General features: G+C 37.4%; 1 protein-coding gene across 1 annotated transcript in view; it reads right to left on the bottom strand.

Annotated features, from left to right (window-relative positions):
• The window catches only part of cachd1 (cache domain containing 1), a 94,220-nt gene that overhangs the window by 24,383 nt on the left and 54,967 nt on the right, over window positions 1-14,870 (bottom strand). Inside the window, exons 4-10 of the mRNA XM_079840801.1 lie at window positions 11,119-11,225; window positions 7,174-7,300; window positions 5,707-5,851; window positions 5,403-5,619; window positions 3,926-4,075; window positions 2,745-2,978; window positions 1,636-1,785 (exon numbers count right to left, since the gene is read on the bottom strand). Of these exons, the coding sequence (XP_079696927.1) occupies window positions 1,636-1,785; window positions 2,745-2,978; window positions 3,926-4,075; window positions 5,403-5,619; window positions 5,707-5,851; window positions 7,174-7,300; window positions 11,119-11,225 (1,130 nt within the window). The remainder of the gene's footprint in view (window positions 1-1,635; window positions 1,786-2,744; window positions 2,979-3,925; window positions 4,076-5,402; window positions 5,620-5,706; window positions 5,852-7,173; window positions 7,301-11,118; window positions 11,226-14,870) is intronic.

Raw genomic sequence — 14,870 nt, 5'->3', positions numbered from 1 at the left:
AAGTGAGTAACATACGTTTAAATATTTGGCCCTTAGAATTTCTACAATTGAATTAGAAAAAATGTTTTTGCTGTTGGGCACTTAAAGGGTTAGTTGACCCAAAAATGGAAAAAAATGGTCATCATTTACTGACCCTCATATCGCTTCAAACCCATACAACTTTTGTTTATCTTCAAAACACCACTGAAGATATTTTAAATTAAATGTGAGAGCTTTCTGTCCTTCCATTGAATCCACAGAACAACCACTTTGAAGCTTCAAAAAATTCATAGAGAGATAAAAGTTTACAAAACTAATTCAAATGAACTGAGCTGTTTAGTCCAAATGTTATGGAGAGACTCGGCCGCTTTATATGATAAACAGATTGAATTTAGGCTTTTATTCACATATAAACACTGATCAGCAAACATAAACAGAAGCTCAACCGTAAATGCTTGATGCATGAGAACAAACTTTAGTTCTTGTGGAAGCACAAACGTATCTATAAAACGATCATGTATTTTCAGAAAATCTGGACAAAACCACTCAATTCATTTGGATTAGTTTTATGATCTCTTTATGGACTTTTTGAAGCGTCAAAGGGGTAGTTGCATGGACGGTCAATGGAGGGATAGAAATCTCTCAGATTTCATTAAAATATCTTAATTTGTGTTTCAAAGATGAGCGAAAGTCATACAGTTTTATAACTACATGAGAGTGAGTAAATTATAACAGATGTTTCATTTTTGGGTGAACTAACCCTTTAAGACATAACTTTAACTTGCAAGCTGCCTGATCCAATATACTGAAGTTCTTTAATTGTGGTAGGTTTTCAGAACAATGTACTAAAAACATTGTGAGGCTTGAATCTGCAACCTTTTTAGTTATCAGTCAAGATTTTCAACTACTAGGTTACATTTACCCTTGAAATTGCATGAAGCTTACATTTTAAAAAGCACTGAGAGGCAGTGCTAACACATCTCTTTACCGAACAGCTGGAGACAGCAGGTGCCACTTCATTATCGCAGTCATTAGGACAAACTGTATACTCCCAGGAACAGATAATAACCATGATTTTATTACATATGTAATACAACACACCCTTTTAGTGCTGAGTAGCCATTTCTGGTGGGCTTATCTAATTGTTTTAATATGTATTAAGTGGAGGTTAACAGCTTTGTGAATTCAGAAAAATGTTATCCTGTTGGGTGAAGTCATGGAACAAATAAAAGATGTTGTTTAGAGCTGGATGAAGAGCTAATGAAAGCCAACAACACTTCATTTAAATTAGGTGGAAAGGATCTACAAAAGCACGCAGTGCTGCTTCTACTACTACAGAATTCCTCTATTTTAAGTCTATTCTCACTAAAAAGTTCAAATCCACAGAGTTTTGCTGTTCCTACTCCCAAAAACTGGTGTGATGTCATCCATGTTGGCTCTGAGCCTCCCAATGCTGATTCCCCTAATGGACTGTTAAAGGTTAATGGCCTTCAGTCCAATGTTTGAGTCATTGAAGGTCAGACCTCCCAATTGAGGAGGAAGTGAGAAAGTCAAGCTGAAGTGAAGCAACCAGATTAGCAGCAATTGGATCATTTTGGATCATGAAACCACATGGATCTCAACGAAAAACGATCATCAGCACATGCATCTCCCTACCTTTATTGTCTATGAGGAATGTATATGAGGCCAGGGAGTCCTGGTAGTAGGTGACGTCCTCCAGTATGTATGCCAGATTCACGTCCACTCCAACTACACCCAACAACAAGTTTCCGAAGTAGCATGGCCGGCTGACGGTCATTATGAAACCTACAAACGGAAAAACTGAAGAAGTTACTTTAAATCTATCCCCATGCTAAGTCAAACTATGTAAACAGTTTTTTTACTATGATGAACAAGCCATTGCTTTAACTTTGAGCCCTTTGTCACAGAAAAGAAGCTGAAATTTGTTTTCAATGTCTGTTTTTAATATCCGTTTTAAAAATCAGCCCCTGTGACAAAGGGTCCAAAGTTAAAGCAATGGCCTGTTCAAATATATATATATATATATATAAAATTTTGAGGTGAAAGTTGAGGTGCCGGTTCTCATCTTTTACCACACTCAAGGTTGCTCTCTTTCTGTGCTCATATATATATATATATATATATAAGAGAATAAAACAAATATAACATCACATCTTTATAACAATAAACTTTCAAAAGAGACCAACCTTTTGTCTGTATTCCAAAGCATTCATGAATTACAGCTGTTTAAGTGCATTTTCATGGGGGTGACAGTTAAAGGGTAAACCCTTTCCAAGACAACATTTTTTTGTTACCACTTTTAAAATTTAAAAACATTTATTTTTTTATCCAGACTATTTTTAATAAAAAATATTACTTTTTACATTTGAAATCAAATGATGACTGTTCCTTATGTGGCGTCATTTCCATCACAGCCTAATAAAGTTTAATCAAAATGTAGAAAATTATATACGTGTCATTTTATGAAGCAAATATCACTTGAGAGCAAATTTATATTGTGCATCATTTCCAGTCAAGCTATAATTCCACCAGAATGCATTCCTGTCTAGCAGCCACATAAGAGCAGACTCTGCTTTTGTGATTTTTGGCTTTAATTATAGTTTAAGTTTACAGTATAGATTACCATAGAAACTTTCTGTTGCAGAGCCATTTCTGCTGAGGTCTTCTGAGTGCATATGGCTTGTCAGAGGGAATGTAAGTGTGCCAGACTTGAGCTTTATGCCAAGTTCAAGATCTTAACTTACCGTCTCCCATCTGGTCTGCATAAGGCAAGCTGAAGGAGGCCACGTCGATCATTCGATTGGGCAGGTTGATGTAGAAACGGCCCACTGTGGTCTCCAGGTTACTGAGCTGATTCAGAACCATCATACTGCCCTTCACAACGGGCAGGGCGGAACGATCTGGAACGCCGTACTTCACAGAGTTCTGTTCGGCCAGGTCTCGTAAGAAGGCCAGCTCCTTGAGTCCCGTTACTCCTTCTAAGGATGGAGATACAAAAGGTCTAATTAAAATGGACATTTTCACTCAATATGCATGTCTCTTGTGCACTCACTGGGTTTTGGAATACAGCTAATATTAACCTCAATCTGCCTGTTATCCAAATTTGTACAGATATCAAAGATATTGTGGTTTTATTGTATAGGTTTTGCTTCTCCAGCCCATTCAGACTTCAGTAATAGAAAGCCATTTATATCCCACATGGATTACTTAACCACAGTTAAGTAAAAAAAAAAAATCAGGGAATGGTGGTTTTGGACCCCTAACAGAAGAAATGGAAGTTTTTGCTAGTCAGTCTTTTACTTTTAGAGTAACATTCAATCCTGTTATTGGACTGGACATGAATTTCAACACTTCAGTCTATTAATCTGACACTGTGACAGGTTTTAATATGCGAATATAATACAACTTGTCATAAATGAACCAGACTTCAAATAAACAAGGAAATTTGAGTAATTCCCAGTGTGTGCTTGTGTGTCCTTCACAGCCTCACAAATACCCAGTCAAAGTAGCATAACCCTCTTCTGCACTGCCAAGCTAATCAATCTGAATCATATGTCTGAGTCATCTAATGCATGAAAAAGGCCTTTCTCACGCTTTCATGTCACTGAGTGGTCCTTTGATGTATTGTCGCATTTCTCTTTCTTCTTTTCGATGACCTCTATTTTAATTTTCATGATGCCAAAGTAATGTATGCTAATGGCAGGCTAATACATGCGGGGAGAGGAACAGCTGAGGAGAGCAATATAATGGAGAGAGGTTTCTTACGGTAGACACACGAACATACACACACAAAGAGCAGAAGAAAGATGAAGGGGGTAAAAACAGCTGAGCATGTTTTGAAAATGCACAAACATGCTCACAGGTGTTCGCTATGAGCCCTTGCTGGCTATGAAACAAAAAGCTGCACTCCTTGGCGATTTCTCACCGTTCATGAGAGCGTAGGTGAGGATCATGACCGAGTTGTTGAGGTGACGGTTCTCATCTTTTACCACACTCAAGGTTGCTCTTTTTTCGTGCTCTGATGAGTCTCGGGAAGTGATGCCCGATGACAGGTAGATTATCACCATGTCGGTGTCTGTGTGGGGGAAGATGATCAATAATCAATCATATTGAATATAATAACTGCCATCAAAGCAGAATTTCAGACCACACCTAAATAAAGGAGACCAGGGCTCACATGTGTTTACTCCAGTAAATATTTCTCAGCGCAGTACTCAGAATCAATTCTTTATAGGCACATCATCTTAAAGTTTTTAAGTATACATCTTTTTTATTTTATATATTTAGATATTTAACATTACATTTCGTGCTATTCACATTAAGGAAAAAGAAACAAAAACAATCTTACATATTTCTTTTAGATGAATGTGACGACTTGGCCCGTATATATTGAAATACTGTATATAAATAAATCACAAACTGGATATAATTAAAAAATATATATTTAAAACATGACATTCTGCCCCAATAAAATGTAACAACTTATGTGTGATAAGTTAAATATTTATGTTAAAATGTACCTTCATTATATAGTATACACTCCTGGGGGGGGATATGGGCCAAGCCCAAAATGGCAAAATTGTCTTTTAATCGTCTTAACCACAAATGATTGGTCAGGAAATTAGCACAATTTAGTACAATTTAAGCAAATCCACAACTTAAAAACATCAAAGACACAATTATGTTTTTTGGCAGAATATGGGAAGTTGTGTGTGGAGCAATGAATCACAATAAAACACACGTTGCATGGTGATGCACCAGAGAGGTGTCTTCGAAAATCTGATGAGAATAATAATAATAAATGCATCACTACCACGGTGAAGCATGGAGGAAGAGGTGTCATTGTGTGGTGTGCTCAAGACGTGACTTGAAAACAAGTCCACCAGGCTCCCGTTTGGGTCCAGATTTGAACCCTATAGTGAATATATGGTCTCACAATAAACTCAAATGAACTGGTAGATATTTTTCAACTACTCGTGAACAGTTTGAAGCCATTGACATTGAGTGGAATAACACTGACTCTTCTTCTTGTAAAAAGATGTCTGCAAGTTGGGTTTGTTATTTGTAATTAAAATGGTTAAGACCATTTACCATTTTTGGCTTGGCCCATTTTTTGCCCAGGGGTTTATATTATGGCTCTTGTCTGATTGTATGCTAATGTGATTTTATTGTATGTATGATCAAATAGGAATTTACAAATTAGATTTTTCAAAACACGACATAAAATGTTTTTAACATTTTGAACTAAATTGAACAACAACCAGCCCTGTTTCCTTATATTTATTAACTTAATGTGCAATCAAGATTTTATATATAATTATATTCTATATAATTTTATATACATTTCATATAGAATAAAAAAATGCATAAAAAAGATACTGTACAAATGCTTTGTCTCTTACTGGTCAACTGTCTGGAGACGTGGCTTGTGTTCCTCAACAACTGAAAGGCTTTCTGGAAGCCCAGTGCATGCTGGGTCGGGCTGTCAGAAGCTTTAATATTGTTGATGAAGGTGCTCATCTTCCTCTTAGTCTCGCTGGTAGCAGGTGAGAGGAAGCTCTTGTAGCACTGATCCAGAGAGCAGGAACGAACAGTATCTGCTATCGTCAACACAGAGATCTAGGGAAAAAATAGTGGTTGAGTGCTAAAAGAGCAAATGTAATCAGTGGAGGGTGTATGATGATGACAATGATGTCACTTCCTTACTTTATCATGTTCATCGATGGAGTTGAGGATGATTAGCGCAGCGTCACGGGCGATCTGGAGTTGGGTCTCAGTGACAGAGGCACCATGGTCTATGATCACTACAATATGCTTTGACTGTGGCCTTACTGCCGAAACATACACAGGCCTACCAACACACAGAGACAAAGATTTACAGTCACCTTATTTGTGTGACGCAAGAACGTTGCAGAATGACTTTTCCTGGACTCTGACGGCAAGAAGCCAAGTGCAGTCCTGGCGTGATTCCCGCTCTCTTCACTACAGTGTTTGTGCAAGAGATCCTGCACTCTATTGTGTTTTTTTTGGAAACCCTTTTCAACTCCAACACTAACTGTCAGAATTCAAGTACTGAATTTACAACGAAAGCTATATTGCCTAAATCTCTTATACATCCTATAAGTGGATGAAAACCTGTGAGTACTAGAGTTTCTTGTGCTATCTCCAGCAAGAGAGAAGCTGTGGGAACGGCAGCAGAAATGAGCCCATCTTTCAGCACAGGCACACAGTGCCCACAACACTGGGTGGCAGATTCCAGTGGGGTTTATTAGGGGCGACCCTGCATTCCAGTCAAGGGCTTGGGACCTATTGTAACCAAGTTAAACAGATGTAAAAGGCCTCCCTAGAATGTAATTTACTCCCTGCCACACAAGACGGCAAATTCAGAGGTGCCCATGACAGCGTGAGTTGGGGAGAGAGAAATACTGATATAAAAATGAATAAATAAAAATGAATATAAAGAACAAAAACATTTGACTGGTTTTCTCAAAGAGAAAACTCTTTGTAGTTTTTTTTTTTACAAATAAGTACACAAGTTCTTGGCTGAATTTCTTAAGTGGACTAACATATGGCAATAAAAAGTTGTACATATATTAAATTATATTGATATCTTATTAACACAGACTGCAGAATTACACAAAAATATTTGATAATTTGATCAGCATAAATAGCTTCTTTTAAATAGGCTGTGCTGAAAAATAGTTGGATGAAGTGTATGAATGCGTGTTTGAATTTTCTTTAAACCGATATAAAATCCCCTAAATACAGGGATAACCATAGTGCATTCAATACCTGGCTGTAGGGTGTATCAGTGTTTGTAGTGGAAAATTAAAGGAGAGTGTGTGTGAGTGAGTGAGTGAGTGAGTGAGTGAGTGAGTGAGTGAGTGAGTGAGTGAGTGAGTGAGTGAGTGAGTGAGTGAGTGAGTGAGTGAGTGAGTGAGTGAGTGAGTGAGTGAGTGAGTGAGTGAGTGAGTGAGTGAGTGAGTGAGTGAGTGAGTGAGTGAGTGAGTGAGTGAGAGTGTGAGTGTGAGTGTGAGTGTGAGTGTGAGTGTGAGTGTGAGTGTGAGTGTGAGTGTGAGTGTGAGTGTGAGTGTGAGTGTGAGTGAGAGTGAGAGTGAGAGTGAGAGTGAGAGAGAGAGAGAGAGAGAGAGAGAGAGAGAGAGCTTTTTGTACCTGCTCCTGTGCTCGTATGTGCCCTTGCAGTGAAACTTGTGAGCAGGAAACACAGTGAAAATGCCCTCCTCTGAGCTGAAGTACTGCCACTTGATCCCTGGATTGGACTTGAGGTTGTCTGCCAGCACTACAGTCAATGAAAAAGCAAGAACAGTTAAAAAAAGTTTCATTTCTGTTTTATCAGTCTATTCTAAAATAAAATAAAGTAAAATAATACTGGATTTATATTTTGGATAATAACCAGTTGACTATGTTGTGTATTAAATGTCAATCTCAATCACTTCTTGTCAAGTCATGCATCATCGTGTAAAGCAGATGTATTCCAAGCATTCTATCAAATATTAGTAGCTAAATATCACAAACTGCTAAAGACAATCATCCATAACTAATTTAATATGCCATGCAACATGGATCTATCTGAATGGTGTGTACACTTTAAGGAGGCAGCTGTAGAGTTCTTGTCAGTTGAACAGGCCCCAGCTGTGTGACGGCCGGAGCCCAGACAAGCTGATCCTTTCCAAACATTCAAGAAGCACACCGATCACCACTCTGCAGCCATCAATTCAAACGTTTATTTACTTAACAGGAGCCGGGATGTGAAGGAAAGTGGGGAAAAGGACAAGAAAAGACAGGAAAAGAAGGAATACAACTGAAAGAGAAGCAGTGGAAGCATTCAAGATATGTCTTTTTATATGTATGATCCGTTTCGGAATGTACTTAAGCAAGATTAATTGGATCTTTTACACCCAAAGTCAAAAAAAGAAAGAAAAGGATTTTGAGTCATATAAAGAGGATGAATGTGTGCTAAGAGAGGTTACTCAGGTCAAAAAAATTACTTGTGATTCATCTATTCCACTTAAACACGCAGAAACTATTATAATCAATGTATAATGTATAATCAACTATTGTAATGTAATGTAATTAATATAATAATATAATTAATAATTTATATAATTAATAATATAATAATATAATATAATAATAAAATAAATAAAATAAATAAAATAAATAAAATAAATAAAATAAATAAAATAAATAAAATAAATAAAATAAATAAATAAAATAAATAAAATATAATTTATAATACAATTAACATAATATAATTAATATAATAAATAATAAAATATAAAATAAAATAAAAATAATAATAATAATAATAATAAAAAAATAAAACAAATAAATAAATAAATAAATAAAATAAAATTAATAATATAATAAATATAATATAATATAATATATATAAAATAAATAAAATGTTTTTTAGAGTAAATGCTAGCATTAGGTCCCACAGAGCAGCGAACAGCCTTTCCCAATTCAGATCAAAATAAACATAGTTAATCAAATTGCTGTAGAAACCTGGAGAGTAAGAAAAATAGATGCTAAGCACGAACAGGCATCCCAACCACAAATTCGCCATCAATCTGCACCCAATGTATAAACAGGAACTTTGCAGCATGTTGACAGCTTTAAAAATCATACACATGTGCCGCCCCAGAGTGCTTAATCCCCCATCCAGTGTTTAGAGTAGCTGAGAAGCAGAGTCATGAGGTGACACCCCTTCATTTCCTCTATCCTTTCATTCCCCTTTAAATCTCCACCGACTGTTATATTTCTTCTCCCTCTACAGTGCTGTTACTTTCCTGGTTTATTTTAACTACAAAAATCTTTGCATTTGCATCTTTTTTTTCTTTTTTTTTACTAAAGAGCAAAGAAATGGGCTTTAGAGTATCTCCTCAGCAACTTTGATAAACCTTGTTGTGTCAAGTCTGTGAGCATAAATAGTATGCAGGATAAGGATAGTGTCCCAAATCATAGTATGCTGCAAGATCCAATCCCCCATTAAAACTTAGCCTCAATGCATGATCAAAAAAAAAGTATTATCAATAACGATATCTCATTCTAGCAGAAGTGCTTTCCTTAGTGCCAGTTAGTGCTATGCTAGAAGACTAAGCTAATTAGCTTGGCAAATGAAGGCTAACTTTAAAAAACTTTACTGTATCAGAAGAGAAGAGGAGTAATAGGTGAAACAAAGGACACAGAATTGGGGAATGTTGGGAAACAGGAACCAACCCTAAAAACTAAATCAAAGACTTCACATCACACTCTAACACAACACCATCTTTCTCTCTTCCTCTCGCTCTCTGTTTTGTCGCTCTATTCTCAATTGTTTCTTCTCTTTTCCCCTCTCTCCCTCCTCTTTTCATCAATGTTTAGACTAACAGGGATCAAATGTAACTGATGACTGCCTGCATGGTTAGCGGGGTCAGTTTTCAATGACAAATGGAGGGAGAGTGGTAACATGAACTCCCGATGACTGCCTTGCAAAAACAAGCATCAGTATGAAGATGAATTGGGATAATCTGTTACGGAGTATAAGAGTGAGTGTGTGAGGCCAGAAAGAGGTAGAGTCTGAACCAAGGTGGCTGAAAGTAGAAATATATAATAGTGGGACCAGTGAAATAATCAGATTCACGGTTGGAATCAGACATCTAGCTGAAACTATCAGGGCTTTCACACTGGAGGAACCTTTTCATAAACACCAGCACCCACCATTTTAGAAAAAAGCTGTGTACACACACTGATTATAGCCTATATATTTACTCCAGAAACTAACTCTACAAACATGGACAACAGTGATAGATGGACCTCTCAACCTTTACGCTAAGGGAAAAAAATCCAACGCAACATTGAGTGGACCAAGCAAAAACATGATAATGTATTTCTGTTCAGCTAGCGATATTGAGCATCAACCACATGGAAAATGCGAATACATTTTAATACACTGTCAACTTTCTTTGTATAACAGTTCTATCTAATAACATATTAGACATGACTGTTAAGCAGTCACAGCGTTCTCAGTGCCATCAAATTAAAGGTCCGCTGCACAAAATAAAAGTTACAACAAGAAGTGCGGCTTACACCACTTCAGAGTTCCTACGGGCGATGTGAATGCAACCAGGAAAAAGGCCCTAGGGAAACACTTAGTTCTCGAGGAACCGCCCTGGTCCCTAGTTCCTATAACTAAGTTCCTAGAACTATAAGCCCCTCATCATAGTGGTTACTGAATTAACTCATTGACTAAATAATGGTAACTAGTAGTCCAGTGTGTATATTTACAGAATTAGTTTGTTTCGACAGTTAATGTTGGAGTCCTCCTATTCCCCATGCACAATTTTAGATAATTTTGGCAAAAAATATAATATGGGGACCAATGTAATTCAAATAATGAACAAATGACTCTTATGAGCTGGTTCTTTTAAAGATTTGATCAAAAGGGAATCAAGTTATGGGTTGGAATCACACTACTGGCTGAATTCATCACAGTGATTCTGAATTAACTGACTCAATTATTGACATAAACATTGACAGTGACTTAAGCATTGACAGTGTACAGTGTTGTCATAAACATTCTGTTGTAATAAAAAGCATTTTAATTAGTATTGCATGCATTTAAAATCAATTATAGGAGGCTTGGGCTTCCCTGCTGCAAAAACACTGATGTATCTGTTCTGAAGAGGAAGTGTTGACACTGGCTCAGTGTATAAAGTGATAAAAACATGCACTTCCTGATTGGTGAGGTAGAGCAGATATAAAGGGGAAAAGAGCACAGAGGTACAAAGCTGTGGTCAGAAAAAGGTGGTGGTGGGGGGTAAAAACAGAGATGAGAGGAGAGAAAATAAAGTATTTCCACACACAAACGAGCAAGGTCACGTAGGCCCTATTCAACAGCCTCGTTCATTTTTGTCGCACTCAAAAGGCCAAAAAATCTTTCAAGATTTGACGTCAGAAAAGCAATATTGTTCTTTGCAAATGGTTGCCATGGCAGCAGCTGGATAAGTGAAAATTGGCTTTGGGTTTTTGAAGCTTAGACAGTTTGTGTGTGTGTGTGTGTGTGTGTGTGTGTGTGTGGGTGTGTGTGTGTGTGTGTGTGTGTGTGTTACACACCAGAGTTGAGGTCTCGTCCTGGGTTGAAAGCTCGGCTATTGACAGTAGGGGAGAGGCGATCACAGCTTATGGTCTTCGAAACATTGGCGTTAAAATTACCATCGAATCTGAAATTAGAGAGAAGACAAAACATCAATACAGATCATTTTAACCGGTGATAATTAGAAAGTGACATTGAAAGAAACAGTCCAGCACTTGATCTGTGAGTGTTGTTTGCTCAATGCCTCTGTCATGAAGAAAAATGTAGCTGAAGTGCTTCTTGTGATATAATAACAGCTTTTACAGTTTTGTGGTAAAACCCCCTGAGGAAGACTGCATCAATATCTATTTCTACCAGCTGCAGAGCTCTTCTGCTAAAGATGAAAGAGAAAGATGGAGTAATGCATTCTGAGGATAGAGAAAGGGTGAGGAAGAGAGCAAATGGGGCAATCCTTTTGATTTTATTCACAACATTAAACACTTTTAGACAGGCATGAAGAGACAAATGTGTGCATCAAGTATAAATATCACAAATAGAAAACGCAAAAAACACTAGAGTTTATAGATTTGGGGTCAGTGCGATTTTTTAAAATATATTAATACTTTTATTCAGCAAGGATGCATAAAATTGATCAAAATTGACAGTAAAGACATTTATAATGTTATAAAAGATTTCTATTTATAATAAATGCTATTCTATTTAATTATCTGTAACAGTTCGTAGTTATGGGAAGGAGGCAGTAACCGGCGAACGTTCAACAAACTTTAATAAATAAATAAACAAACAAAGTAAAAACGGCAGCCTCCTCACGGCCGTCTGCCACGTACACTCATAATAAAACGTAAACAAAACACAACATAAAGTCAAGGCCTGGTCCTCTCTTGTCCTTCACTGTCGTCACTCTTCCTTTTATGCTCCCGAGCTCCTCCGTGAGAGGATTCGAGACTGGAGTGACGCGCAGGTGACGCTCATTTGCAATCACTCCACCGGTCCTCGCTCCACTCTCTCACGGCTCTCGCCCACCCTGCTTGTCACACTACCTATTCATAAAAGAATCCTGAAAAAATGTATCATGGTGTTCCCGAAACTATTAAGCAGCACAACGGTTTTCAACATTGATAATAATAAGAATTATTATTATTCTTGAGCAGCAAATCAGCATATTAGAATGATATCTGAAAGATCATGTGACACTGAAGACTGGAGTAATGATGCTGAATGGCAGCTTTACCATTACAGGAATAAAAGTATATTTTTAGAAAACCATTTTATTTTATTTAATAATATTCCAAAGTATTACTGTTTTACTGTATTTTTTATCAAATAAATGCCTTGGAGCATAAAAAAAACTTCTAAATGCTAGTGTACATATAAAGTGATATAAAAGCAGAAAATATATATATTTAGAAAAATAAAAATAATGTTCCATTTAAGGATGAAAACTCAAATTTTCAAGGTAAATGTTAAAGGTGGGGTAAGTGGCATTTCAAAACTGCTTTAAAAGAAGTGTCTCGGGTCGAGTACCAAAACAAACTTAAAGCCAATCAGCAGTAAGGGGTGCTCAGTGCACGTCATTATTCAAAAGACACCACACAGGACCGACAATAGCCGAGTGACGACAGAAAGAGAGACGCCAGATAAAAAAAAACAAATGTGGAAGATGTCTTTGGAACAAAAGAAGGCTTACGATCAGGCAAGAAGTAGGACCTGTGTAAATATCGGATCAGCTTTCCAGCGCTGGAGAGAACTCAAGGAGCAAAGGCAGAGGTTGCTTTATTTCTTCTCGATAGGCGAGTAACATTGATTTTGTTTTGTTTCACAGAACTAACATATGCTAGCTTTTGCTTGAATATGCTCATGGGTCATGTTTGCTTGTTTGCTTGTATGTTAATTTGCGATCGTATTGTCATTCACTTCAGCTATGATAATTACCCATTCATTTTCACACCGTGTAAGCCTGGAGCGTCTCAAGCGTCAGCTGCCAAAGTGTGTCCGAAAAGTAAGATAATATACTCCTAATATATGTTTGTGTCCTTTGGTTCCTCTTTTCGTAATCAATATAACCCTCTAATCTTGTCATAATTGTAATATGTTCGTTAGTTGGACTGTCGTGCTCGTGCTATCGAGTTGTTCATGAGAACTGCGTTAGTGTTTTTGGGATGTAAGGGATGATTTTTTTCACTGAACATTTGACCTGGATTACCACAGTAACACACATTGCTTTCACTTATTGATGACATCATACCCTCGGCCGGCTGGCACAGCAGATTCCGCCATAGTCGTTGCCTGGGTTACGCATGTGCGAGGCGGAGCTATCAAAATAGGGGCGCGTTTGTTTTGGTGATTTGAAATCAACATCGGTTACCAGAAAGCACTTAACCCATCTTTAAAGGCAAAATCTGTTTAGTAGTGAGTAGGTAATACTACATTTTAGTCAAATTGTATGTCAGACAGAAGACCCATTCCTTTTGAAATGGGTGGTTCTTGACAAACACTATTATTATTATATTAAGCCATTAATCCAAAGCATTATTTGAGAGATGGTGGTCCAGTGGGTTAAACCATGGAACTGATACACAGAAGGTTGGTGGTTTGATCCCAGCGGTCACCACCAGTGTGTCCTTGAGCAAGGCACTTTACTCCATGTTGCTCCAGGGTGATTGTCCCTGTAATAAGGTAATTGGATAAATTACCTTATTAATTGGATAAATTACACTTTGGATAAAAGCGTCTGCCAAATGCACAAATGTAAATAAATGCATAGGACACTTTGTGGTTGGTTTATCCTCACCGCAAATAAACAAGTATTTAATGCATTCTGCACAGAATAAAGACATGTCATTCTGCCTGTCCATTTTGGCATCTGTCTAATTTGGCAGTTTTTTTTTTTACACTAGAGAAAAAGAAAACTGAGTTTGATTGGATGAATGGCTTGTGACATCAACAAAAAAAATTTGGGAAGCATTTCCTTCTGTTTGCCTAGTTGGCTGATATTTACTGTCCCATCTATGCTAACTATGCAAAGTTACATGGTTAGTTGGAAATAAGTAAGTGTTCAGGAACCCAACTAAATTTGCAATCAACAACCACAACTCTTATCTACTCAGAATGTGCCGCAAAAGAATGACATTTCGTAGCCGTCCCATTATGCTGCTGTTTCAGGTCTCTGCCTGCACTAATCGAGCACAGATCTAAGTAGTGTCTCCAGAGATTTTGCACTGCCACACTCTCTTTCATCTCCCTTATGCCTCTATATACACACTGCCACGCACACACACTATCTCTGTAACAGCTCTAGCCATCATTTTCTCATCATCTGCCAACCGGCTGTGTTCTGATGGCAGTTACTGCATACATCTTTACACAATACCCACAATACACTGCTCTCATCTAAATGCACCCTATCCGTTCTTTGCCACATGAACTACGCATGTTCTTGTCCATCACCCATTACTAAACTAGTGTCTTTCTCACCGTCATGTTCATTTCGCTCCCCCTATTATCGTCGTCTCACAGAGCTGGAGAGGAGCTGCTGTTTGATTGACAGCTGCTGTGATGTGCAAAGCGCTTTGAACTTCAGACATTTAATTCCCATTAGGCCTTAGTCATTAGAATTCTCCTTCAACACACTTTACACGTGGTGGCAAAGCAAATGCGCTAGATAAAAAATAAATTTGCAAGCTGCTTTGAATTTTACATCAGAAAAAAAAAAAGACGGGAGAGCAAGTGAGCAAAAGCAAAAGACGGAAGGGGGGGATGGAAGCGAAAATAT

Source organism: Gobio gobio, assembly GCF_949357685.1.
Source record: "Gobio gobio genome assembly, chromosome: 17".
Lineage (NCBI taxonomy): Eukaryota > Metazoa > Chordata > Actinopteri > Cypriniformes > Gobionidae > Gobio > Gobio gobio.
Note: the sequence above shows the minus strand (reverse complement) of the source record. Positions and strands in the feature narration are given on the sequence as shown.